We start from the raw sequence: 26909 nt of genomic DNA on the forward strand, positions 1-26909 counted from the left end.
GCTTAAGGATTCATAGCACTCCGGACTCTCCTTCTCTCTGCATTAAGTATTCATGAAGGGGATTTTCTCTCCATTTCCTTTCAAATCTGCAGTGCCTTGATTTTCTTCTTTTCCTATTTTTTAAAGGCCTTTTTTTTGTCCTGCAGAAAACAGTTTGAGAGCCCGATATTATAAAGCAATATAATATAACCAAATGCGTACGCGTGCGCATACACAAACACACATACACACATTCACACACGCCCATAGGCAATGTAATTTTCTTTACACGTGCAAAAAAATAACATTCAGGGATGGAAGGTGTGCTGTGCTTCATTGTTTAATGATTACACTCGAAACTGTTAGTTTTGTGCGATTTCTGACATGGTGTTTAAATATCTATACTCAAACGTGAATCTTCCAGACACCTGCATACAAATACAGGGTTTTTTTCTTGCTTGTGATGGAGTGTGTAGAACCTGCTCTCATATTATAAAGCAGTTTAGGCCTGTTTGCTTAGGGTGGCGTGGGAGGTGCAGTGAGAGAGAGGAGCTCTTAGTGTTGGTGCAGTGTGAGAGAGAGGAGCCCTTAGTGTTGGTGCAGTGAGAGAGAGAGGAGCCCTTAGTGTTGGTGCAGTGAGAGAGTGAGAGAGAGAGAGAGAGAGAGAGAGAGGAGCCCTTAGTGTTGGTGCAGTGAGAGAGAGAGAGAGGAGCCCTTAGTGTTGGTGCAGTGAGAGAGAGAGAGAGAGGAGCCCTTAGTGTTGGTGCAGTGAGAGAGAGAGGAGCCCTTAGTGTTGGTGCAGTGAGAGAGTGAGAGAGAGAGAGAGAGAGAGGAGCCCTTAGTGTTGGTGCAGTGAGAGTGAGAGAGAGCGAGAGAGAGAGAGGAGCCCTTAGAGTTGGTGCAGTGAGAGAGAGAGAGAGAGAGAGAGAGGAGCCCTTAGTGTTGGTGCAGTGAGAGAGAGAGAGAGAGAGAGAGGAGCCCTTAGTGTTGGTGCAGTGAGAGAGAGAGAGAGAGAGAGAGAGAGAGGAGCCCTTAGTGTTGGTGCAGTGAGAGAGAGAGAGAGGAGCCCTTAGTGTTGGTGCAGTGAGAGAGAGAGAGAGAGAGAGAGGAGCCCTTAGTGTTGGTGCAGTGTGAGAGAGAGAGAGGAGCCCTTAGTGTTGGTGCAGTGAGAGAGAGAGAGAGGAGCCCTTAGTGTTGGTGCAGTGAGAGAGAGAGAGGAGCCCTTAGTGTTGGTGCAGTGAGAGAGAGGAGCCCTTAGTGTTGGTGCAGTGAGAGAGAGAGAGAGGAGCCCTTAGTGTTGGTGCAGTGAGAGAGAGAGAGAGGAGCCTTTAGTGTTGGTGCAGTGAGAGAGAGAGAGAGGAGCCCTTAGTGTTGGTGCAGTGAGAGAGAGAGAGAGGAGCCCTTAGTGTTGGTGCAGTGAGAGAAAGAGAGGAGCCCTTAGTGTTGGTGCAGTGAGAGAGAGAGGAGCCCTTAGTGTTGGTGCAGTGAGAGAGAGAGAGAGGAGCCCTTAGTGTTGGTGCAGTGAGAGAGAGAGAGAGGAGCCCTTAGTGTTGGTGCAGTGAGGGAGAGAGGAGCCCTTAGTGTTGGTGCAGTGAGAGAGAGAGAGAGGAGCCCTTAGTGTTGGTGCAGTGAGAGAGAGAGAGAGGAGCCCTTAGTGTTGGTGCAGTGAGAGAGAGAGAGAGAAGCCCTTAGTGTTGGTGCAGTGAGAGAGAGAGAGAGGAGCCCTTAGTGTTGGTGCAGTGAGAGAGAGAGAGAGAGAGGAGCCCTTAGTGTTGGTGCAGTGAGAGAGAGAGAGAGAGAGAGAGGAGCTCTTAGTGTTGGTGCAGTGAGGGAGAGAGAGAGGAGCCCTTAGTGTTGGTGCAGTGAGAGAGAGAGAGAGGAGCCCTTAGTGTTGGTGCAGTGAGAGAGAGAGAGAGAGAGGAGCCCTTAGTGTTGGTGCAGTGAGAGAGAGAGAGAGAGAGGAGCCCTTAGTGTTGGTGCAGTGAGAGAGAGAGAGAGAGAGAGAGAGAGAGAGGAGCCCTTAGTGTTGGTGCAGTGAGAGAGAGAGAGAGAGAGAGAGAGAGGAGCCCTTAGTGTTGGTGCAGTGAGAGAGAGAGAGAGGAGCCCTTAGTGTTGGTGCAGTGAGAGAGAGAGAGAGGAGCCCTTAGTGTTGGTGCAGTGAGAGAGAGAGAGAGGAGCCCTTAGTGTTGGTGCAGTGAGAGAGAGAGAGAGGAGCCCTTAGTGTTGGTGCAGTGAGAGAGAGAGAGAGAGGAGCTCTTAGTGTTGGTGCAGTGAGAGAGAGAGAGAGGAGCCCTTAGTGTTGGTGCAGTGAGGGAGAGAGAGAGGAGCCCTTAGTGTTGGTGCAGTGAGAGAGAGAGAGAGAGAGAGAGGAGCCCTTAGTGTTGGTGCAGTGAGAGAGAGAGAGAGAGAGAAGCCCTTAGTGTTGGTGCAGTGAGAGAGAGAGAGAGAGAGGAGCCCTTAGTGTTGGTGCAGTGAGAGAGAGAGGAGCCCTTAGTGTTGGTGCAGTGAGAGAGAGAGAGAGGAGCCCTTAGTGTTGGTGCAGTGAGAGAGAGAGAGAGAGAGGAGCCCTTAGTGTTGGTGCAGTGAGAGAGAGAGGAGCCCTTAGTGTTGGTGCAGTGAGAGAGAGAGAGAGGAGCCCTTAGTGTTGGTGCAGTGAGAGAGAGAGAGAGGAGCCCTTAGTGTTGGTGCAGTGAGGGAGAGAGGAGCCCTTAGTGTTGGTGCAGTGAGAGAGAGAGAGAGAGAGAGGAGCCCTTAGTGTTGGTGCAGTGAGGGAGAGAGAGAGGAGCCCTTAGTGTTGGTGCAGTGAGAGAGAGAGAGAGAGAGAGGAGCCCTTAGTGTTGGTGCAGTGAGAGAGAGAGAGAGAGGAGCCCTTAGTGTTGGTGCAGTTAGAGAGAGAGAGAGGAGCCCTTAGTGTTGGTGCAGTGAGAGAGAGAGAGAGAGAGAGAGGAGCCCTTAGTGTTGGTGCAGTGAGAGAGAGAGAGAGGAGCCCTTAGTGTTGGTGCAGTGAGAGAGAGAGAGAGAGAGAGAGGAGCCCTTAGTGTTGGTGCAGTGAGAGAGAGAGAGAGAGAGAGAGAGAGAGAGAGAGGAGCCCTTAGTGTTGGTGCAGTGAGAGAGAGAGAGAGAGAGAGGAGCCCTTAGTGTTGGTGCAGTGAGAGAGAGAGGAGCCCTTAGTGTTGGTGCAGTGAGAGAGAGGAGCCCTTAGTGTTGGTGCAGTGAGAGAGAGAGAGAGGAGCCCTTAGTGTTGGTGCAGTGAGGGAGAGGAGCCCTTAGTGTTGGTGCAGTGAGGGAGAGAGAGAGGAGCCCTTAGTGTTGGTGCAGTGAGGGAGAGGAGCCCTTAGTGTTGGTGCAGTGAGGGAGAGAGAGAGAGAGAGAGAGGAGCCCTTAGTGTTGGTGCAGTGAGAGAGAGGAGCCCTTAGTGTTGGTGCAGTGAGAGAGAGAGAGAGGAGCCCTTAGTGTTGGTGCAGTGAGAGAGAGAGAGAGGAGCCCTTAGTGTTGGTGCAGTGAAGGAGAGAGAGAGGAGCCCTTAGTGTTGGTGCAGTGAGAGAGAGAGAGAGAGAGAGAGAGAGAGAGGAGCCCTTAGTGTTGGTGCAGTGAGAGAGAGAGAGAGGAGCTCTTAGTGTTGGTGCAGTGAGAGAGAGAGAGAGGAGCCCTTAGTGTTGGTGCAGTGAGAGAGAGAGAGAGGAGCCCTTAGTGTTGGTGCAGTGAGGGAGAGAGAGAGGAGCCCTTAGTGTTGGTGCAGTGAGGGTGGGTTCCTGCCCTCCCCATGATTTTTAAATGCAAGTACTGCAGAGCTTTAGGAGCTCCCTGAATCAAAAATTTCTGCCAGCAGAAAAAAAAAAATCAATTTACGGAAATTGTGGTCTTTCTATCGTGTCCACGCCTGTAATTTTGATACTCAAGCAATTTCTGAGGCCTGTCTATTCTGGAATTGTGTCGACCAATGAGGAGTTAAGGAAGGCCATTAAGGCCGTATTAACCCTCCCCCTCGTCCCTCCTGGTGGGTGAGAGGTCGCGGAACTTGCTGAGCATAAGCGTTGGCGTGTGGCCCGTACCCAGAGTGCACGGCGTCTCTTTAAGATCCTCCCTTCCGTGCTTCTGTTTAATCCCGGATCAGAACGTAGCAGATGTCTCCCCCGCGCCCTGGCCCGGCCCACCCCAACACCAACCCCACCGCTTCACCCGCCACGCCCGCCCGGTGGCCTGCGCGTCAGTCTCCGACCCAGCGCGCCTCTTCCCCCGTCGCTGCGACCGCGTGCGCGCGTCTGTGTCGGGGGAAGCGAGGCACACGTTAAGAAGGATTTGCGAGGGTTAGCGCCTGAGAACGAGGATCCATTTAATGACGTCAACAACGCCGCCGCCGGTCCCCAGCGCTCTGGGCCCCCGAGCGAGCGCGGTTTTCGCCGCCGCGCGAGCCCCCCTCTCTTTCGCTCCCGGCGAGCAGCCGTTTCAGCCCGGCGTGTCTGCCGCGCCCGCGCCGCCGCTGTAGCCGCGGCGACGCCGCCGCCTTTCCCTCGGACCGTCTGGGCGGCGACGAACACGGCGGAGCCGCACGCGTCCGCGAGAGCGTGCCGCGACTGCAGAGCGGCCCCCCGTTTTCGGGTGATTCACGTCTGACTCACGCCGGAGCGCGCGCTGCGTACGCGTGTCTGATGTCTGCCTGCGTGTGCGACGTGGGGAGAGAGGGAGAGAGAGAGAGAGAGAGCGACAGAGGAATAGCTAATGAGAGACGGGGGGCGGGTTAGCGCTCCGTTCCGCGCCGCCCTGCCAGACTCCCGACCGCGACCGCCAAAAAAAAAAAGCACAAACCGAATCTTCTTTCCGACCCCGAACGTTCCCTCGTTACGCAAAGCGTCCCCACGTTATTCAGCTTTTTTTTTTCTTTTTTTGTTGTTGGGCCTAAAATAGCACGGCTGGGCGTTGGCAAGGAAACGCGATGTACTATTTGCGAGTGTCCCCGTTTTCGGTGTACCTGCCGGTGTACCGCGTTCCCGAACGCAGGTGTCCGGAGTGCAGTCGTTCCGCACGCTGTCGGAAGTCAGAGGGGACGGCCTTTCGTTGGGTTGATGGCTCTACTGAAATGTTTCTCGGTTGCTGAATGCATTTTTTTCCCACAGATTGATCTTGCGCACCTGGGACTGCAATGGCAGTATATATTATTAATATATAATAATATATTATTAATATTATTAATATTAACGTGGAGTGAGGTTGGTGTTTCTGCGAGCATACGGTTCGGAGCGAGTAGAAGGGTTGGGGTAGGCTTCGAGGTGCGGCTGGTGTGGCGATCGACTGCGGAATGCCAGCAGCCTAGCACCCTCTCTCCTCACGGGGGCCTTGGATGCTTACCCCTGTGTGTCGTTCAGTTAACGAAGACCAAACCTGCATCGCTTCTCCATCTAGATACCGTAGCACAAAGTCATGGCAAGAGCAATGTAGAACGCATCACTTCCTCCTACACAGGCCAGACCTGGACACTTCAGTTCTGGTTTCTGATTATTATTATTTATTCAATTCAGTTAAACTTTATTTGTCATAAATATGCAATACATAGTGTTGAGACAGTGAAAATATTATTATTGATGCAACTGTACAGTAGGCTATAGCTGATCATTTATTTATATTACTTCTTAGTATTATTATTCTTTTAAATTATTATCAATTAATGCTAAGCAATAATACTATGAATGATGAGAGTTATAAACTGCTGTACAGCCATGCTCAGTATTTTTACCTAGCTTATGATGCAGGCAGCCCCGACAACACTGATGTGTGGTCGTTCTCTGTCAGCATTCAACATAATCGCTACTTTACCTATCGTCGAATAGGTGATCTGCTTATCTGGCCTGAATGGGGGCGTTGTTAAAGTGTGAAGGACAAGGCTGGAGGGAAGATGTTATCGGCTAGCTGTATAACTAGGTCATAAAGCTAGCATGCTGCTCCGTTGGCTTCATTTTGGCCATGGTAATAGCAGGCATGTGGTAAGTAAATACAGAAGATAACGAGGGACGATGGCCTTCCCTTCAGTCACCTGATGAGGGTGACGAGGTCATCGTCGGCATGGAGAGGAGGAAGGGGACGCGCAGGGTCGTGGCAGCCGTGGAAGCGGGGAGGCTAATGGCCATGATACTGATGTGATAATGATTTAAAGGTAGCGATGCTGAGTACAGTGAAGAACATGATGGTGATGATGTGAATGGTGATGAAGGTGGGGGGTACTGTAGCAGTGGTAATGCTGATAATGCTCAATATTATGATTGATGCTGGCAACGTGAATAAGGATGATGCGCATGACTATGAAGCTTATAGTGATGGTGGTTTTGATGATTATGATTATGGTGAAGCTCATAGTGATAATGAATGTGATTGTGATGATGGTGGAGGTTGTAGTGATGGTTTTGATGAATATGTTCAAGGTTATAGTGATGATGATTTTGATGATCGTGATGATGTTGATGGTTATAGTGATCATGTTTTTGATGTTTATGATGATGGCAAATCTCAGTCGTGATGATTTTGATGACTGTGTTGATGGTGATGCTCATAGGGATAATAATTTAGTTGATTACCGTGACGGTAAAGCTTATAGTGAGACTGATTTTTATTATTATCTTGATGGTGAAACTAATAGTGATAATGATTGTGATGATTTGTGATGATGGTGACATAGGCTATATAGCGATAATGATGTTGATGATTATGATGATGATGAAAATGATAATGATAATGGTTTTGAGGATTATGTTTATGGTGAAGCTTAACTGTGAAGCGAAAATGATGTTGCCAATGGCGATGATGACGTTGGTGAATGGTCATGAATGCATACGATAGTGGTGAGCTTTATGGTAATAATGACGGTGATGAGGACGGCGACTGTGACTATAACTGATACTTATGTGGACAGCAGCTGTGACGATGGTGACGAATGAGGGAGACTGTAACCCAGTGACTGCATGGTGGAAGGCTAGCATAGCTGTACTGCGCCTTATACTGTAAATGAAAGAGTCCAATATCAGTCTGGTAGGCAGTACAGTGTGGGGTTTCAGTATCCTAGAAAGAAATGGCAATAATCGTAAACACTGGACATTATACATGAATAAAATATGGCGCATGACCATAATATATAAAGGAACTCATGTCATGGACAATGTGGTTACTGCCTCACTGCCCTTCAGGGTGTGGTGCTGTACCACATGGTGTTTCACTCAGCCAATAGCATCAGCTGATTGGCCCAGTCTACCTTCCCCCCCCACCACCCAAAAGACAGATAATTTCCTTTGTTGTTTATTTCTTTGAATAGGGGGAGGGGTGTTTTCACCCTCACTGGTACACACACAGGCTCATGTTAGACGGGGTCCGGTTTCCACTTTCTCCCTCTCTCTCTCTCCCTCTCCCTCTCCCTCTCCCTCTCTCTCTCCCTCTCCGACATGCACTCATTCACAATGCAGTCGGTTTGCTTTGTTGCAGTAAACCAATCGGCTGGATATTGGCAAACAGTGTGCTTACTTCCTCTCTCGATCGCCCTGTCAAGGTCTCTCTTGCCGCGTGCTCTCTCTCTCTCTCTCTCTGTCTCCCTTTCTCTATCTGCCAGTTGTCCTGTTGCCGTGGCTTCTGCATGAAAGCTGCGTATTAAAAATTCAGAAGATGTTTATGACAGGACACGGCAAACTGGGGAGGTTAGAAAGGGCGGGGGGGCTGAGGGGGGGTTATAGAGGAGCACGCTTTAGGCTTCTAGGCTTCCTTTCAACGTGTGAAACCTTAATGGAGAGGCCTGTTCTCCTGAAACCGTGCGTGTTTTGTTAACCGCGGGTAAAAAATTTCACGTTTGCCCCAATTGCCCGTCTGCCGTCTGACAGGTTGGCAGGAGCCAGTTAGGATGTGGTCACGTTTGGCGGCATCGATATGCGGAGCAGACCAAGGCAAACTTTGAAAATGTCTGTGGTTTTATGTTGGTAATGTTTGTGGGGGGGGGGATAGAGCCAAGGTACTATTAATGTCATTCTGAAAGACGTATTTCTCTGTATGTGCTGGGATATGGCTTTTTGTGCAAAAATACAGCCTTCAAAATGTGAGCGGCACATCTAAATAATACTTGTCTCCCAGTCCCATTCTTTATACGGAATATTTCTTCACATCATACACTACATGGCCAAAAGTATGCGGACACCTGACATTGAACGTCGCATCCAAAATTATGGGCATTAAAATGGAGTTGGTCCATCCTTTGCTGCTATAACAACCTCCACGCTTCTGGGAAGGCTTCATACTAGATGTTGGAGCATTGCTGCACGGATTTGCTTCCGTTTAACCAGGAGAGCATTAGTGAGGCCGGGGCACTGATTTGGCAATTAGGCCTGGCTCCCAGTTGGCTTTCCAGTTGATTCCAAAGGAGTTTGATGGGGTTGAGGCCAGGGCTCTGTGCAGGCGAGTCAAGTTCTTCCACACAAAAACTGTTGGGGAAGCACAGAATCGTCTAGAATGTCACTGTATGCTGCAGCATTAAGATTTGCCTTTACTGGAACTAAGGGGCCTAGACCAAACAATGAAAAACAGACCCAGACAAAGGTGTGTCCAGATACTTCTGGTCATATAGAGTATAGACTGTGTCCATGCTACTAGAAGCAGATTTGTTTGTTTATTTATTGCAGCATTGCTGTTTTGGTATTTAGCATTTTGGTGCCTGTTGTATTTCCGAAAAACATTACCCATCATACATCTCTCAGTTGAATGTGCACACGTGCAGTAATAGACCACACTATCCTATGGTCTTTTGATTATTCATTATTGTTGTTACTTTATGGTCCATCCTCCAGCTTTGTGGTTTTTTTTCCCCCCGCTTTGACTAATGAATTTAAAGGAGCGTTTATTCTCTCGAACCCCTTTTCCACGGTGTCTGTGAGCACTGAATTTGTACTGCGTAAGCCGAGGGGAGGAACGGCTTCAGCTTTTAATTAATTAATATTTAGTCGAGGGCGAATGCAGACGAACCGCAAAGCGACGGGATCGAATTTCCTCTCGGGTTATCAGAGAGAGCCTGGAATGAAGCTCCCGTTCAGCTCTAATTCGCCGGGGAGGGGGAGATGGGCCTCTCTGATCTTCGCGGGGACCGAGAAGAGCGAACGCGATGTCAGCGGCGGGGACGTCGGGCGGGAGCCTGGAGGCGGGAGCCATATCTGACAGGATGACCGTGCATGTTTTTCGGCTGCTTCTGCGAGCCACGTTCAGCATCCCGTGGCTTGTCCGGTGGATTCCCTCCCTGGTTAATTTAGGGGCGGATGGACAGTAGAAACCCAGAGCAGCTTTTTCTGAGACGCGAGTTTGTGCCCCATGACGTAAATTTGACCCAGGTTTTGCATCGGTCATGTTGTGTGTGTGCATGTGCATGTACACGTGTGTGTGTGTGTGTGTGCGTGCGCGCGCGTGTGCACGTGTTTCTGTGTGTGTGTGCGCGCGTGCTGCGTATGCGTGCATGTGTGTGTGCATGTGCTCTGTTTCACTTAAATAGTATCAAACAAATGTACATTGCAGAGACTGATGCATCGCGAAGCATGTAATGGATCTGCACTGTTATTCACTGTGAAGCACTTACTGTAGTTGTTGGGCCTAAACGCTCTTTGCAGAAAGACACTCGGATGAATAGGTGGCTAAATGGATAGACGGTTGGATGGATGGATATAGATGGGTGCCGTTATGATCCACAGCCGGGGCCGCTTTCTGTGGAATTCAATATATTAGTATTGATCCATTTAGATTTTTTTTCTTTGAGGATCTGCTCTGATTGGTTCAAAGCAGCGAGCCAGTCACGGCGCGTAATGTCCCCTCCCGTTTCGGGGGTTTTTTACGGAACCTGGCGCTCCTCCTCTCCGCGCGTCGCTCGGCTCCACACCCCCGCGGCTCCGGGGGCGCTCGCGGCGGGAGGGGGTTAGCGAGTGGGTCGCCGCTCGCGTGTCCGCCGCTACGCGCCGCGCTACGGCCTTGCTCTCCCGCCCACTCCTCCTCTCTTCCCACTCATTGGCCGGCGTCCCCCCCCGCCTGCGGCCGGTCCGTCCTCCCACTCATTTGCATAAGCGGCGGCCCATCTGGGGCGGAGGTGAAGAGAACGGGGGACGGCTGTACGGCGTAGCGGTTAAGAAACTGGGCTCACAACAAGGAGGGTTGCGGGTTCAAGTCCCGGGTGAGCGGGGGGAAGGGGGGCAAAGCTGCTGCACCATGGAACAAAGGGGGTTTAAATTGTTTTCCTTTTGTAAAGTACTCATCAGTGTAAATGAGTTCTATCTAAAAAGCACAAATAAATACACAAAATGAATAAGTTGTGTGAGTTCCTCTGAAATGGAGGCATTTAGAAAGCGAATAAATGTTGATGTAGGAGGCTCTCCTGGGATTTGACTTGTGCTGCCCACACTCTCACGGATCCAGCGTTCTGTTTATTTCCATAAAGGCACGCATGTAGTTTTTTTTTTTTTGCGCGTATGTAGTTCTCTCTTTGTTTTACATTACCGTTGAGCGCAGCGTTGCGTTGCTTTGGGCCCGACCCTGGATGAGTTACTGTACAGTCTGCGAGTTACGAGTTATTGTGAAATCTGTACACAGATACGAGTCCCAGCTCTCCTCTTAACTGAGTCACGGCTTGAACCCGGACCGGAATCGGATCGGCCACTTGCTGATTATCGGCCAGCCCCTTTGTGCGAGGAGCCTGTTTGGTGGACGTGCGAAGCAATAATGTTTTAAAGTAAATTGGCAATCTCAATTTATTTCCGGTCATATCCACTTTCCTGCTAAGTAGGCTAGCACTGGGCATTTTATGATGTTCATTAGTTTCATTAATTAACAAAGGAAGAATTTACATTGGTAAAAGAGCCAATTAAGCTTAATCAGTTGAGGCAGCTCATTGAGACAACCCTAATTTGTTTTGAGATCTTAACAAATAGATTATATTAAAATAACATTTTTTTCATTCTCGTCGACACGGGCACGCCAGGACATTTCTTACATTGAGAACTGGCGGGAGATAACAGAATAAATCAATGAAGCCAATCGATATTCAATTAAACGCTTCAATCAAATCTCCTTTATGGAATCTGCTTTGAAGTAAGGTGAATGTTCAGCACGCGGAGGGCGGGGGGTGGGGGCATGGGGGGGGGGGGGTGTGCGGGTACTGAAAAACCTGCTCCTCCACTTCTTTTAATCGCTGATGTTGTTTCTCGTTTATTTGCTCATTCATACTGCAGAGCAGACGCTTTCAAATTCTCTGAAAGGCCAAGGTGGCATCTTATATGCAAGAAAATATCCAGTGTTATTTCTACTCTATCAGGGTACATATTGGTCCAGTAGGGACCGTATGCACTCTGTAGGTGTTGAGTTAACGCTGAGCATTTTACTGTGTATGTACGTAGTTTTACTGATCAGAGCTGTCGGAGGAATGGCCAAGCTGCAGATGAACATATAACACACTAGCTCTGAAGCACCGGTCTGAAAAACACCCAGGCCGACACAAGTGTGTACACAGTGCTTGAGTCCATCGTGAGGGAAACCTGTCTGAATCTGCCTACGGAAGGAGGACTAGAGAATAGAACAAACATTAGCTGCAACCTGAGAGCTGGGTTGTGTAAATTCACATACTGCAATGCGTGTGTGCGCATGCTTGTGTGCGCGCACGCGTGCGTGTGTGTGTATGTGTGTATGCGTATACGTGTGTGTGTGTGTGTGTGTGTGTGTGTGGGGTCTGGAAACTGCGAGTGCCACCGAGGGTTCTGGGTTCTGTGTGTTTGGTGTCTGGCCCTTCTCTGAGGTTGGCTTGTCATTTTTTTGGAATGCCTCCTTATATTTATAGGCTTGTCTCAGTTCTGTTCAACATGAAATGTGGTGTTTTAGCATGGCCACAGACAGCTATGGTAATGCCAAAGCAATCATTTAAATGACTGAAAATGCAAATCAACAGCAATGATTAGTTAATTGGAAAAAAAAAAATAATGATGATTATGAGGACTTTATCTGTTCTGCTATAGTTTGAGAGTCCAAATTTACGAATTGTGCTTTCTTTAACTCCAGTCACAAACTAAGCATTGTGGTCCGAGTAGCTCACCTCACATGTGACTAGGCAGTGTGCAGGCCCGTGATTTGCCACAGGGGGCGCTCTCGAGCGACGAGATGAAAACCCTCCTGCGTCCCATTAAGCTCCGCCCCATTTTGCACCGATTGACCGATCGTGGCGAGCGTCTCTGAGCCCCCGACCCGGTTCCTCAGCAGCGCGAGCTGGACGGCGGCCCCCCCGGTCGTCTGGCCTCATAAAGTCACCGGCTCCCGGTAGTAGCGCTGACTGTGCAGTCGGGCCCCCCGGCGCGGACGGCCAGACCGCGTGACCCAGCCGTCTGAGCGAAGGAACGGGCCGAGCGGTCAGCGCAGAGCCGGGGAGGGGACGCGGAGCGCCGACGCGACCCCGCTAACCGAAGACGAATCGCAGCCGGGGAGCCATCGCTGCCCCAGCCCCGCAGGGCCGGTCTGACTTTTAGCTGCCCTTCACAGAAAACGCCTATTCCCTTATTCTAAAACTGGGATGCCAAAAATACACAAACAAAATGGCCAACTAATGCTCGCGTAGAATTCTTACTAGCTGGCCCGTCTAATTCCAAAGGTAGATATGGAGATGGGGACAGCAGTTATGTTCAGGTACGCAGACTGTGTATCGCAGACAGCCAGTCCTGTATTAACAGACACAGCCTGTCCTGTATTAACACGCACAGCCAGTCCTGTATTAACACACACAGCCAGTCCTGTATTAACACACACAGCCAGTCCTGTATTAACACAGCCAGCCCTGCATTAACACAGCCAGTCCTGTATTAACACAGCCAGCCCTGCATTAACACAGCCAGTCCTGTATTAACACACACAGCCAGTCCTGTATTAACACACACAGCCAGTCCTGTATTAACACAGCCAGCCCTGCATTAACACAGCCAGTCCTGTATTAACACACACAGCCAGTCCTGTATTAACACAGCCAGCCCTGCATTAACACAGCCAGTCCTGTATTAACACACACAGCCAGTCCTGCATTAACACAGCCAGCCCTGCATTAACACAGCCAGTCCTGTATTAACACAGCCAGTCCTGTATTAACACAGACAGCCAGTCCTGTATTAACACAGACAGCCAGTCCTGTATTAACACAGACAGCCAGTCCTGTATTAACACAGACAGCCAGTCCTGTATTAACACAGCCAGCCAGTCCTGTATTAACACACACAGCCAGTCCTGTATTAACACACACAGCCAGTCCTGTATTAACACACACAGCCAGTCCTGTATTAACACACACAGCCAGTCCTGTATTAACACACACAGCCAGTCCTGTATTAATACAGCCAGTCCTGTATTAACACAGACAGCCAGTCCTGTATTAACACACACAGCCAGTCCTGTATTAACACACACAGCCAGTCCTGTATTAACACACACAGCCAGTCCTGTATTAACACAGACAGCCAGTCCTGTATTAACACAGACAGACAGTCCTGTATTAACACAGACAGCCAGTCCTGTATTAACACAGACAGCCAGTCCTGTATTAACACAGCCAGTCCTGTATTAACACACACAGCCAGTCCTGTATTAACACAGACAGCCAGTCCTGTATTAACACACACAGCCAGTCCTGTATTAACACACACAGCCAGTCCTGTATTAACACAGACAGCCAGTCCTGTATTAACACACACAGCCAGTCCTGTATTAACACACACAGCCAGTCCTGTATTAACACAGCCAGTCCTGTATTAACACAGACAGCCAGTCCTGTATTAACACAGCCAGTCCTGTATTAACACAGACAGCCAGTCCTGTATTAACACACACAGCCAGTCCTGTATTAACACAGACAGCCAGTCCTGTATTAACACAGACAGCCAGTCCTGTATTAACACACACAGCCAGTCCTGTATTAACACACACAGCCAGTCCTGTATTAACACAGCCAGTCCTGTATTAACACAGACAGCCAGTCCTGTATTAACACACACAGCCAGTCCTGTATTAACACACACAGACAGTCCTGTATTAACACAGACAGCCAGTCCTGTATTAACACACACAGCCAGTCCTGTATTAACACACACAGCCCGTCCTGTATTAACACACACAGCCAGTCCTGTATTAACACACACAGCCAGTCCTGTATTAACACAGCCAGTCCTGTATTAACACAGACAGCCAGTCCTGTATTAACACACACAGCCAGTCCTGTATTAACACACACAGCCAGTCCTGTATTAACACAGCCAGTCCTGTATTAACACAGACAGCCAGTCCTGTATTAACACACACACACAGCCAGTCCTGTATTAACACAGACAGCCAGTCCTGTATTAACACACACAGCCAGTCCTGTATTAACACACACAGCCTGTCCTGTATTAACACACACAGCCAGTCCTGTATTAACACACACAGCCAGTCCTGTATTAACACGCACAGCCAGGCCTGTATTAACACACACAGCCAGTCCTGTATTAACACACACAGCCTGTCCTGTATTAACACACACAGCCAGTCCTGTATTAACACACACAGCCAGTCCTGTATTAACACACACAGCCAGTCCTGTATTAACACAGACAGCCAGTCCTGTATTAACACAGCCAGTCCTGTATTAACAGACACAGCCAGTCCTGTATTAACACACACAGCCAGTCCTGTATTAACACTCACAGCCAGTCCTGTATTAACACAGACAGCCAGTCCTGTATTAACACAGCCAGTCCTGTATTAACAGACACAGCCAGTCCTGTATTAACACACACAGCCAGTCCTGTATTAACACAGCCAGTCCTGTATTAACACAGCCAGTCCTGTATTAACACAGCCAGCCAGTCCTGTATTAACACACACAGCCAGTCCTCTATTAACACAGACAGCCAGTCCTGTATTAACACACACAGCCAGTCCTGTATTAACACACACAGCCAGTCCTGTATTAACACAGAAAGCCTGTTCTGTATTAACACAGACAGACAGTCCTGTATTAACACACACAGCCAGTCCTGTATTAACACACACAGCCAGGCCTGTATTAACACACACAGCCAGGCCTGTATTAACACAGACAGACAGTCCTGTATTAACACACACAGCCAGTCCTGTATTAACACAGACAGACAGTCCTGTATTAACACACACAGCCAGTCCTGTATTAACACACACAGCCAGTCCTGTATTAACACACACAGCCAGGCCTGTATTAACACACACAGCCAGCCCTGTATTAACACAGGCAGCCAGTCCTGTATTAACACAGACAGACAGTCCTGTATTAACAGACAGCCAGTCCTGTATTAACAGACAGCCAGTCCTGTATTAACAGACAGCAGTCCAATGGCAGAAAGCTGTCTAGGAGCACAGACGCTGTACCAGAGACGGTTGTGCAGGAAAACCGACGGTCCTCCGTGAAACGTGGACCGCGCACCTCGCAGGCCGACTTCCGCGCGAGCGTCTGATGCATCCAGAGGCCTAGCGGCGGACGTGGACAGGCCGCGGCCCGTCAGCTCGATACACGGGAGTCTAGAAACGCGGCGAACTGTCCCCAGCCCGTTAATGGCCCCGAACGATTAACAGGAGTGGCGGTTTAAATAAGAGTCATTCATCAACACCTGATTCCCACTCGAGCTGATTGCGTCAGATATAACGGGGTCGCCATTGTACCCTCCTTGCGCTTCGCACGAGAGTTTTAATAGCAACCTACTGTAAAACTAAGACCCATCTCCAGCCCCCTCCTTATAATCAAAACAATTTAATGTAACGTAATCCAGTCATAACTTATCCAAGCTCGGCGGTGTAATTAAAACTCTTAAACGCGGGGTACACTCAGAGTTGATGCCGGCACGTTTATACGCAATCAGGTTTTTTCGTGAAAAAAAAAAATGTGAGAAGTGTGGCGATCCCTGTTGAAACCGACACCCTTGTTAATTGCGCAAATTTAAGCAGGAAACCTGTTCGGGATGCCGGTCGGTTTTAAAAGGCGATGTCTCTGGCGTCCGTACAGCCTGTGGCGGAGGGCGGAGGTGTATGTCCGGACGTGTCTCGTTCTGTGTCAGGAGGTACGAATCAAGGCCGTGCTCAGAATGGTTCCCGCCATTCGCGCGCTCGACGGATCAGGAGTTTTTTTACCGAGTGTGACCTCCGGTGCTTGAAACCGTGCAAATATTCGGCATTCTGTGAGGTGGGCGGGAGTTACAGTATGTGGCCGTTGTTGGAGTCGCTCTCTCGTTTCGATGAGTCCTAACCCGGTCCAAGCTGCAGTACCGCTCTTTAAATGCGTACTCGAGGCATTAGCCATGTGCGTAGCCGTTGATGGTGTTTTGATGAACGGTTTGGCGCCTTGCGAAATGACCTTGTTATTTTCCCCGAAAACCTGCATCAGAAACGTTGTCCAAATAGTGGCTGGATCTTCTGATTATAGCCGGGGCACTCTGTGTGTTTATGCAAATAATGGCCGCTCTCCAGGTAAGGCCGGCTGGGGTGAGACGTTACATAGGAGTTATCACATACAGGTCTACGTAGCCATGACCTCGCAGTTTATGTTTTAGTCATCCAACACACTTGTATTACGTCAAAAAATGTAAACACTTAAAAACTTTTTTCTGCCAGGTCTGAGGAGATAATGTCTCCTGGTAGTAGCTTACTCTGGATCTTCTGGGGCCTAATTGAAAATAATGGCCTGTCCCTAATAGAGGCCTGGTCTCCAGTTAAGGCCGGGTGCTCTCTGGTGGAGTAAATAAAGTCCCCGGCCATTAGTGGACGTTTTACGGGCGTTAGCACTTAATCCAGAGTGACTTGCGCAGCAGAAAACGTGAAAAGAACGATCCGTTTATATGGCTGACGCAGTTTGGTTCAGAGCTCAGGTGATTGAACCTGCATCCTCTGAATTACAAGCCCAGCTCCTTAGGTATACTATGCCGCTGTTCTAAATGGTACAACTCCAGTGTCCCAGCTGGGCTTAAAACCAATAACCTTAAGGCACATGGTCTGCTGGACTGCTAGGCTGAAGACCAGCCTGCTCTGGTTTGAAGCATCCAGAAACAACATAGGCTACATCTAGAGAATTGAGTAAAATTCTAGAAATGTCATTTTGTGTTGTTGTATATATCTATATTTTTTTTTTGTCACAGGTGTTATAAATACGTGGGCTTTGCTGGTCAGAAATACGAATGCAGAGCGAGCCTTTATCGCAGCCAGAGCGTAATTGCAGTGCAATTACCAGCTTCCCTGGCTATCATGCTGGCTTTGTACAACAAGCAAGACAATGACAGGAAACACAGGGGGAGGGACTAAGGCAGCGCCGGGTCTGCCGACCGATATCCATCTCTGTATCTCTCTCTCTCTCTCTCTCTCTCTCTCTCTCTTCTATCTGTGCTCTTATCTCTCTCTCCCCCCTCCCTTTCTCTTTCCCTTCGCTCTTTCCTCTTCCTTTATATTCTGTCTGTCCTCCCTCCCTCCGCTGCCTCCCCTCCTTTGTTCTCTCTGCTCGTTGCCTGCCCTTCTCCACCTCTCTCCAGTTCTCTCTCTCTCTCTCTCTCTCTCTCACTCCGTTCTCTGTGGTCATAGGCACATAGGCTCTGGTGGGCAGAAAGTTGCGTGGGCATCTTCGGCTTGTAAAGCCCCCCCCCCCCCCCCCTTCTCTCGTGTGTTCACATCGCAAAGATGTGCCAAAGCAGACCGGGTGAAGGATACAGAGGCCTTTTTATGTAATCCAGTGCCATCGACACTGCCCCCCACGAACAGAACCCTGATATTCACGTAGCGCTGAAAGAGAGGGCGCTGTTTACGTTTTGGCTCCCTCTGTAGATTACGTGTTCATGCGCATACAGTTTGCTGTTTCCACAGGAATGCGTGGGGGCGTCGACCGTATGCCATAATATATTTTAATTTTTCACGGCAGTATCTTTCTATGATCTTAATGAGTATGGTGGTTGCTAGAGCAAGATTTTGAGGTTTCTACACAACAAATGATGTTTATGGGACTACCTTTACATCAAAGGAATACAGGTAAAGGCTCACTGTAGAAATATTGGTGAAGGCTCTCTACAGGAATACAGATGAGGGCTTGCTACAGGAACACAGATGAGTACCAGTGTTTACTGGTACTGATGTGTGATTAGTGTGGCCTGTGGGTTTCACATCTCAGGTAGCATCTGCAGTGTTATTCTCAAGGGGACCTTTATGGAAGCAGAAGGGGAACCCACAAATATTACCCCACGACCCAGGGGTCCAGTGTCCTGTGCTCTAACCACTGCACCAGACAGTCGGGTGGTCACAGGTGGTCATCTCTTTCAGGTGGCATGACCAGTCTGGCCCCACCTAATGGCTTTCATTATTTACATCTTGCAGTGGACATTTACATCATTGGGCCAACATCTCAGCAGACACGTGATCAACTTACTAGCTGCTGATGACCACCCGAATGTGAACACCTAGTGTACACGACTTGGTCACATGCAATTTTTTCCCGACTTTACAAGTTCAGGAGACTGACTGAAAGCCCTAGTAACAGGAGTAGTTTAAGCACTCAGGCCCTCCCTCACCCACTCAGCCCTGGGTATAAGCCCCCTGAAAGGTGAATTAAAAGAAGGGCGCTATCCCCCCCCTTACCTCTCGTTCAGCGGGAGAGGACGGACAGCGGCCTTTTGTCTGCTTTCGCCGTGTCACGTCCATGTGTTTCTGAGGGGCCCTCAGGACTCTGAGTGGCGGCCCGGTCGTTAGCACTCGCGGCTAACGAGCGCGCGAGGTGGTTCATTCTGAGAACCCTTCTTTGTTGACAGTGGGTGTGGGTGAGGTGAGATAGTCAGAAGGCATCATTCGACGGTGCCTCTCAGCTACACTACAACTCCTGACCTTAGAAAGGCGAAAGCGCGAGACGATTCTTAACAATTTATGAATTGGTAAAGCGGAGAGATGGTGGGGGGAAATGAGTCCCTTTGCAAGTTCCCTTTTTGTCTCCGTGCAGTAATTAGCAACCCGGCTTGTGTGAAATTTGATTGTTCTCCAGATCCCGAATTAAGTAATTGAACTGTTTTTTTCACCCGCCCAGCCTCTTCGTCTAACTCATTCTTAAACTCTGGTTCATTTAGTGTACGTAATGACTCGGGCCTAAGAGACCTGTGTTCACTCAACATTTTCTTAAAGGAGCCTTTTGTCATATCGGGAGATTGATGTGCCTTCTTGAGAAGGCTGTGTCATAAGTATTGACATGAGGGAGCGCAGCGCTGGTTTTGCCTTTCTTCGCTGTGAGCTCGAATGTGAACATCGGTCCAAGTACAGGATTAGTGACCTCATCCTCGGAGAAGGAGCGGTGCAGGAGCCTGTGCCTGACTCTCACAGCTGTGAGCAATCCTCTTACTCTCTTTCTGGCGGCTCTTGTTCTCGGTATTTGTTCTGCGTTTTTTTTTTTTCTCCCGACGCCCGCACAGCACGCGAGATTAATGCGTACGTGCGTGACTTCGCAAAGAAGCGGGGCGCGACCACGCTCCGTTCGCTCGCGCTTTCTCCGAAAAAAGAAAAGAGCGAGCCAGAGCAAGCCTTCTCACTGCGCGGTCCGAAAAGCTCGTTCGTCTCGACGGGGTTCTGCTTGTCATTTGGACGAAACTCCTGTTTCTCTAATTCCAGAATAAAAAGGCCTGTCAACCTGGGGGGTGGGGGGATGGAATCCAACAGTCTGTTTTTGGAAGGATCAGCGGTGTTGACCATGGGGGGGGGGGTTTGTTGTATTTTTTTTCCTCATTAGCTGTCTCAAGCTGCATCCTTCCAGCGATCTGGCCGCGGCCGCGTGGCCCGCGGTGGCCGCTGGCTTTCTGACCATCTTCGAAGACGTCTCGACGTCACGGGCGGCTTCTGTTGTTGACTTTAAGAAAGCCGCTCGATGACGGGGGGGGGGCCCCACCGGCGACGAGGCGTCCCGTCGTTCCCGGCCTTCCGTCCTCCACAGGAAGCGCTGGCGATAAGGCCGGCCCCCGCGCGTCCCCGTCCCCGCCCTGACGGGGCGCTCGCCGCTGCGTCAGGTACGCGCGCCGATGGCGCGGTGCTGCGGCGTTTCGCGCGAAAGCGAGATCGGAGCGCCTTTTCCTGGCGCACAGCTTCGTGAGCTGCAACAGCTCTTACTCAGGTCAGAGAGAAGGCAACCGACAGACAGATTCTAATCAGCGCCTTCGTTCGCTGCTAGAAAAACCTCGAAAAACACCTCGTTCACATGGGGAAGGAGCGCCGTCTTGGTACAATATTCTTTAGTATAGAACGTGCGGGACGTGTTGTAAGTCACTTGTATATGCATATATGATGCAATATGAACATATTGGGCTGCTGCACTTTCGGAACAGAGGGTTTTTGGGTCAAATCCCAGCTGCTGTACCGTAGCACCCTTGAGAAAAGCTGTTCCCCTGCGCGGCTCCTATGAATAGAGTCGCGGAGTAAGTAAACTTATGAGGCACCCCTAGGACACCGCGGGCAAAGGCTCTTGACTTATCAACAAGGGGTGCGTTAGAGAAACGGGAACTTTAGGACGCTCCCCTACAAACCGGGGGTCGGTCCTGCACCAGGGCGAGCCTCGTTTTGGACCTCCGCCTGGCTTAACCAAGCCGGGTGGGGTCGGGCGGGTTCGTGCCGAGGCCTTTTCCCGGAGCAGAGTCGTTAAGTTAATTGCTGGTGACGACAGTCCCGATATTCAGGGTCGGTTGCCTTCGTGTTATCGCTGGAATAACATGCCCATGGTTTTACGCGGTGACGTGTGGCACAGAGAATTCGGCTTGCGTGCTTTTGGTGAAACGCGGTACCACGCCTTCCTGAGAAAAGCACCCTTCAGCTTGCGTCAGTGCGACTATTTCAGATGGTAACGATAAACGGGAACATTGCCGTTCTTTAACACAGATCGAAATGATGATATGGTCTAACGTCTCGCTTTCTTTTCTTCTCACTTTTTTTTTTTTTTTTGTTATTGACAAATCACGTGCTCAAGGAAACTCCCCCCTTTAGAAGCTTGGTTTATTTGCCTTGCCCAAGCGTAGGATGTCTTGGTAAATCTAAAATCCAGAGCTCAGTAATTGAATCTGTGCATTGATGAAGAGACGGAGCCGCTGTTCGTAACAGAAGTGAGGAAAGTTAATTGCACATCGGATCACGGGAAAGGCAATACGTTATAAAACTGTTTTGAAATGTTTAATTGCACTTAGTAACAGAGTATACTATATTTGCATGTTCACTTCCTTATGATACTAGCTAGCTTCCTGGTTGATGATACTGGATATTTAATGCAATTTCCAAATAGGAATCACTTTATTTATCTCACGGAAAAAAAAGTGAAGTAGTTCAAATTATACATGCGGCATTCTTTGTGATGTTAATGAAGGCCAATTAGTTACATTAATATTTGAAAGCCAGCAGTCGTACCTTTTCATCTCCAGCATCCAGCGCTGCCAACGTCTCGCTATGTTCGCAGTGGCCACCTGCCCCGAGGAGGGCTGCAGATGTTGTACTGACAGGAGGGGAATGTCAGACTCCAAAATCAGCTGGTGCCCGTGACCTCAAATGGCCAAGTATCGGCCAATTGTAATCAGCCTCCCTCTGCAATACGTTAAAATAAATAAAATAGCTTGTTATAAGTAACTTTTTCCCCCGAAAGTCTTATAAATAAATGATTTTTTTGAAACAAATGTTTGTTATGAAAATGTGACGTTTGCGGGGGTGGGGTGGGGGTGGGGGAGGGGGTGTGGGGGGAAATCGGCTCAGGGTTTCACCTGAGGGACGGAACAGATGCCTAATTAAAATGGCAGGAAGCGCGGACCGACACCGCTTAATTAAAGAGGAGTTCCTTCAGCGCGGAGCCAGCAAAGTACGAATTCATTAATGAACGGAGGAGCGCGCGGGCGAATCGATGGCGGATGAGACGCACGTCGGAGTGAGCGAATGCGTCTGGAGCGTGGCGGGCCCGCCGCGAAGCCGGGCTCTTCCGGAACTGCGTTCATCGACTGGAGAGAAAAAAAAACGACATGAATGAGCGGAGCGGGCAAATGGATGGCCGCTGGCTGGCTGGCTGGCTGGCCGGCTGGCCGAACGAAGGAGTGCATGAATGAGTTGATGGACTGATGAATGAAAGGATGTATGGATGGGTGAATGCGGCCGGAGCTCAGCCGTTCGTGGCGCGTGGGCGTGGTCCGCTCTCCGGATTGGCGGGCTCTGGGTTAATGTGATGGAATCCCGGCCGCCCGTCACCGGGACGGGACTCGACGGACGGCGTCATCGTTTACGCCCTCCAGCACCCTGCTTTGTTGCAGTCATGTGACCTGACCGTTGATGCTTCTATCTCTATTGCGTGTGTGTGTGTGTGTGTGAGTTTGTGTTTGTATGTGACTGAGAGTGAGAGAGGGAGCATCCGCAGACAACATGCCCCCCTTGCGTAGCTACCGCAGTTGTGGTATTGGTCAGGGTTTCATACCGTCCCCTGGTGCGCGGCGGTGCTCTGGGGGTGGGGTGGGGTGGGGTTGGGTGGGGTGGGGTGGGGTGGGGTGGGGGAAGGTGCTTCACAAAGACCAGCAGCTCCGTGGCTCCTGCTTTTAAGGAGGCCACCCCGACAAAGCTGACAACGGTAATTCCAAATGCACCCATTACAATAAAAACGTCAACTATTTATTTTTATTGACGGATGTATAAGCCCTCTTAGCAGACGTGTGAAGTCATCAGAACGTGCGCTTCAGGGGCTGCCTTTCGTGAGCAGGCCGCACTGAGACGGGACTGCTGACGCGGGGGGAACCGGAGGCGTGCTCTCATCCGCTGGGGCCGAGCTGGCGGCGGGGGGGTGCGTTTGATTGGTCCCTCCTCGTCGGGCCGTCCTCTCCGATTGGCTGAGAGGTCGGGGAGCGAAGTGTTGGCAGGGCCGTGGAGATGGCGGATCGGATGCTGCGCCTCGTCATCAGTGGTCAATAGATGCATTTAAGATGAATATTTAATATGCTCAGTTACTTTGCTGCAGCGTTTCTGGGAAACCGGGCGTGGTGATGCATTAGAGGCTGATGAGTGGAGGGGCGAAGGTTGTGGGGGTGGGGGTGGGGGGGTGCAAAGAAATACTCACCTCACCCTTCTCTCTTGCTCTGTCTTTTTCTCTCCATTGAGCTCGTTCTTTCTCTCTCTCTCTCTCTCTCTCTCTCTCTCTCCCCCTCTCCCTCTCTCTCTCCCGCTCTCTCGCTGTCATGCACACGCACATACACACGCACACGGATCCGTGTGATCCCGGCTCGTATCTCGGACAGCGAGTCCTGGAATTAGCCGCCGTGATGGGGTCTCAACGAGGGTCAGAGGTCACGCTAAGTGCTGCTTTAATCCCTTTAGCCAGGGCCTAATCTACAGCAGGGCAGACAGTGGGGGGTCGCGGAGCTGGGGGGGAGTGTGCGAAGCTGTAATGGAGCAGGATCTCTTTAGCCTGGCCGGGGTTTACAAACAGACTTTTGTGATTGGCTGGCAAGCCAGCTCAGCTCAGCGCTTTCGTGGACCCGGTAACCCTGACGACGTGTGTGCCGGGGGTTGGGTGAGGGGGGAGGGCCTTCCTCTGCTGTGACCCTGCCCCCTTCCGTGTACAGTAAACCTGGTGACGTGTGGGTGGAGTTTTGTCTTCTGTGACTCTGCCTTCTGCTCCCAGTAATGGGTGATAACGTTGCCTACCTGCTGGTCGCTGTTAATGCACTGGCAATATCTTATCCAGCGGAAGCCCGTGTGTGCTGTGCTTTGAACCAACTGGCCTGAAACCGGGCCTTCTCCGGAAACTGGTGTGATGATGGGTGCCATTTAGCGAGAGATGATCTAGAGCAGTGTTAGGATAGAGTGTGTTTTGGAGCAGTGTTTAGGATAGTGAGCGTTGTTTTGGAGCAGTGTTAGGATAGAGTGTGTTTTGGAGCAGTGTTTAGGATATTGAGTGTTGTTTTGGAGCAGTGTTTAGGATAGTGAGTGTTGTTTTGCAGCAGTGTTTAGGGTAGTGAGTGTTGTTTTTGAGCAATGTTAGCATAGTGAGTGTTGTTTTGGAGCAGTGTTTAGGATATTGAGTGTTGTTTTGGAGCAGTGTTTAGGATAGTGAGTGTTGTTTTGCAGCAGTGTTTAGGATAGTGAGTGTTGTTTTTGAGCAGTGTTAGCATAGTGAGTGTTGTTTTGGAGCAGTGTTTAGGATATTGAGTGTTGTTTTGGAGCAGTGTTTAGGATAGTGAGTGTTGTTTTGCAGCAGTGTTTAGGGTAGTGAGTGTTGTTTTTGAGCAGTGTTAGCATAGTGAGTGTTGTTTTGGAGCAGTGGTTGGGGTAGTGAGTGTTGTTTTGGAACTGTGTTTAGGATAGTGAGTGCTGTTTTGGAGCAGTGTTAGGATAGTGTTTTTTTGAAATGGTCTTTAGTTCAGTCTGAGAGATGCCATGAATTGTCCTGGCCAGTGCTCCTGTCCTTGATTAGTCTAAAGAGGTAATACTAAATGCTAAAGAGGTAATCCACACATTTCCAGACATTCAGAAGCCCTGTGTTGAAGGAGTGGCATCCAACCGAATGCAGCTACGTGCAGAAACCGCATTCCTCAGCACCTAGTCTTCATTTTGTGACTGTGAATGCCCACCACTTTCACATACTACCCTTTTACATGTTGGGCATTAGTCACGATGTTGCAGTTGTAAATTCCTGGAGGATAATGGCTGCTTTGTACGGTGTTTAACCTGAACCACTTCAGTTCATGTCTGTAAATGGATCATTTATAAAAAAAAAAAAAAAAAGTTGTGTAAATTCACTTAAAGGACACAAGCTCTAAGATAATTGTGTAGATGGCATCTGCATAATTTTTAGTGTGTTTAGGATGTTTAGGATGTTTATGCTGTACAACAGTAATGCTTCTGTGGTTAGGCAAGTGGGATTTTTTAATTTAACATTTAGTTTTTTTTTCCTGAGGATGCAACATGGTTGAACGTGAATAACCTTTCTCATAGTTTTTCTTGGGATGCCAAATATGTGGTTTCCTTGACCACGCCTCGTCTCGGTTTGGGGTGTGCTGGAGCCCGTGTGCGTTCCGTGGGGACCGCACGGGCCGTCTCTTCAGAGGCCGTCGTGCGGCGAGCGGGGACGGGGCGTGTCTGTGGTCGTCGCGTGCGGTTGGCGTGGCTCAGGAATGTTTGCGCGTGGTGAGTGATTCAGTCGGGTCTTCGTGTGTCTCACCGTATTTTCTGTTCTCCCCCCACAGATCATCAAAAACTGGAACGCGAGGCCCGGATCTGTCGCCTGCTCAAACACCCGAACATCGGTGAGTGCGTCCCACAATGCACTGCAGCATAGGGCGCTCTTGGTGACCTCCCTGTCTGCGTTGTTGTAGCTGGGGGACGGTGGGGGGAGGAGACTGAGAATCCTGTTAAAAAATGACCTGACCCACGAGGAAGAGTTCAGTGCCACATCCAGCTTCAGTCCTCCCTCTCTTTTCTCCCTCATTCTTTCATTTTATTCTAATCTCTCTCTCCTCTCCATACTTCTCTCCCCTCTCAGGATAGTATCGTACGGGTCATAAAAATGATTACATTCATAAATCCCTCCCTAATTCACTTACTCACTCACTCACTCCTTTCCCTCTTTCTTCCCCTGTTCGTGCTCTATCCCTCATACTCAAGGCCTCTCTCTCTCTCTCTCTCTACCCACCCCCCTCTCCCCCAGCTCAGAACAGTGCGGTATTGACCAGTGCTGTGGGGATGTAGTGGACATTAGGAGTGTCTCCCTGAAGAGCCAATGTTAGTGCTGTGTCTGTATGGAGGGGTCAGGCTGTCAGCAGTACAGTGCAGTGCAGTATATCAGGAGGGCAGGGCTGGGTTGCCAGTTCTGAGGGGATTTGTGGTGTGCGTGTGTGGGTGTGGCTTTGTGTGTTTGCGTCTCCGTGTGTGTGTGCGCGCGTGTATGCGTGTGTGTGTATGTCTTTGTTCGTGTTTGTGCGTGTGTGTGTGTGCATGTGTGTGTATGCGTGCGTGCGTGCGTGCGTGTGTGTGTGTGTGTTTGTTCGTGTGTGTGCGTGTGTGTGTGCATGTGTGTGTTTGTGTGTGTGTGTGTGTGTGTGCACGTGTGTGTATGCGTGCACGTGTGTGTGTGTGAGAATGTCTGTATGTGCACTCAGAGGAAGGAGGAAAAGGATGCAGTGAAATAGATGGAATTGTTAGAAAGGAGAGATGAGAGGTGGAGAGGCAGAGAGGCAGAGATGCTGGCTGTAATGTGAAGTGTGTCTGAGAGGTGGGCGTCTGGTGGGGGCTGCAGTGTGTGGGCGGCATCAGCAGGAGAAAAACAGAGGACCGAGAATACGCACACGCACGCACACATACACACACATGCTGTACACATACGCACACACACACACACAAACAAACACACGCACACACATACACACACGTACTGTACACATATGCACACACACAAACAAACACACGCAGAAACACATGCACACACAAACACACACATACTGTACACATACGCGCACACACACACACAAACAAACACAAACACATGCAGAAACACATGCACACACAAACACACACATACTGTACACATACGCGCACACACACACAAACAAACACAAACACATGCAGAAACACATGCACACACAAACACACACCCACCAAGAACACACACACACACAAAACACATACACATACAATTTTTGTTACCGATTAGCCTAGCATTTTTTTCAAGTCACGTTTTCATGAATCACAGTCTTTGCAGTAACGGGGTCACTAGCAGACAGTACAAGTGTTAGGAGGTTCTTTTTCTTATCTATCTCTCTCTCCCTCTTTCTCTCCTGCTCTTACATCACAATTTAAACATCCTTAGTCTCTCTCTCTCTCGTGCTCTCTTTGCTCCCAGCTCTCATCCCTTACATTCCTCCTCCTGCCATCCCTTGTTCCCTTTC

At 49.7% G+C, this 26909-nt stretch overlaps 1 protein-coding gene across 13 annotated transcripts in view; it reads left to right on the forward strand.

Annotated features, from left to right (window-relative positions):
* Positions 1-26909, forward strand: part of LOC118220819 (calcium/calmodulin-dependent protein kinase type II subunit gamma-like) — an 88431-nt gene that overhangs the window by 17238 nt on the left and 44284 nt on the right. For all 13 annotated transcript variants that reach the window (XM_035405131.1, XM_035405121.1, XM_035405118.1 and 10 more), the window contains exon 3: positions 25212-25271. In XM_035405131.1, coding sequence (XP_035261022.1) covers positions 25212-25271 — 60 coding nt within the window. The remainder of the gene's footprint in view (positions 1-25211; positions 25272-26909) is intronic.

The sequence above is a fragment of the Anguilla anguilla genome, chromosome 2 (genome assembly GCF_013347855.1).
Source record: "Anguilla anguilla isolate fAngAng1 chromosome 2, fAngAng1.pri, whole genome shotgun sequence".
NCBI classification, from domain to species: domain Eukaryota; kingdom Metazoa; phylum Chordata; class Actinopteri; order Anguilliformes; family Anguillidae; genus Anguilla; species Anguilla anguilla.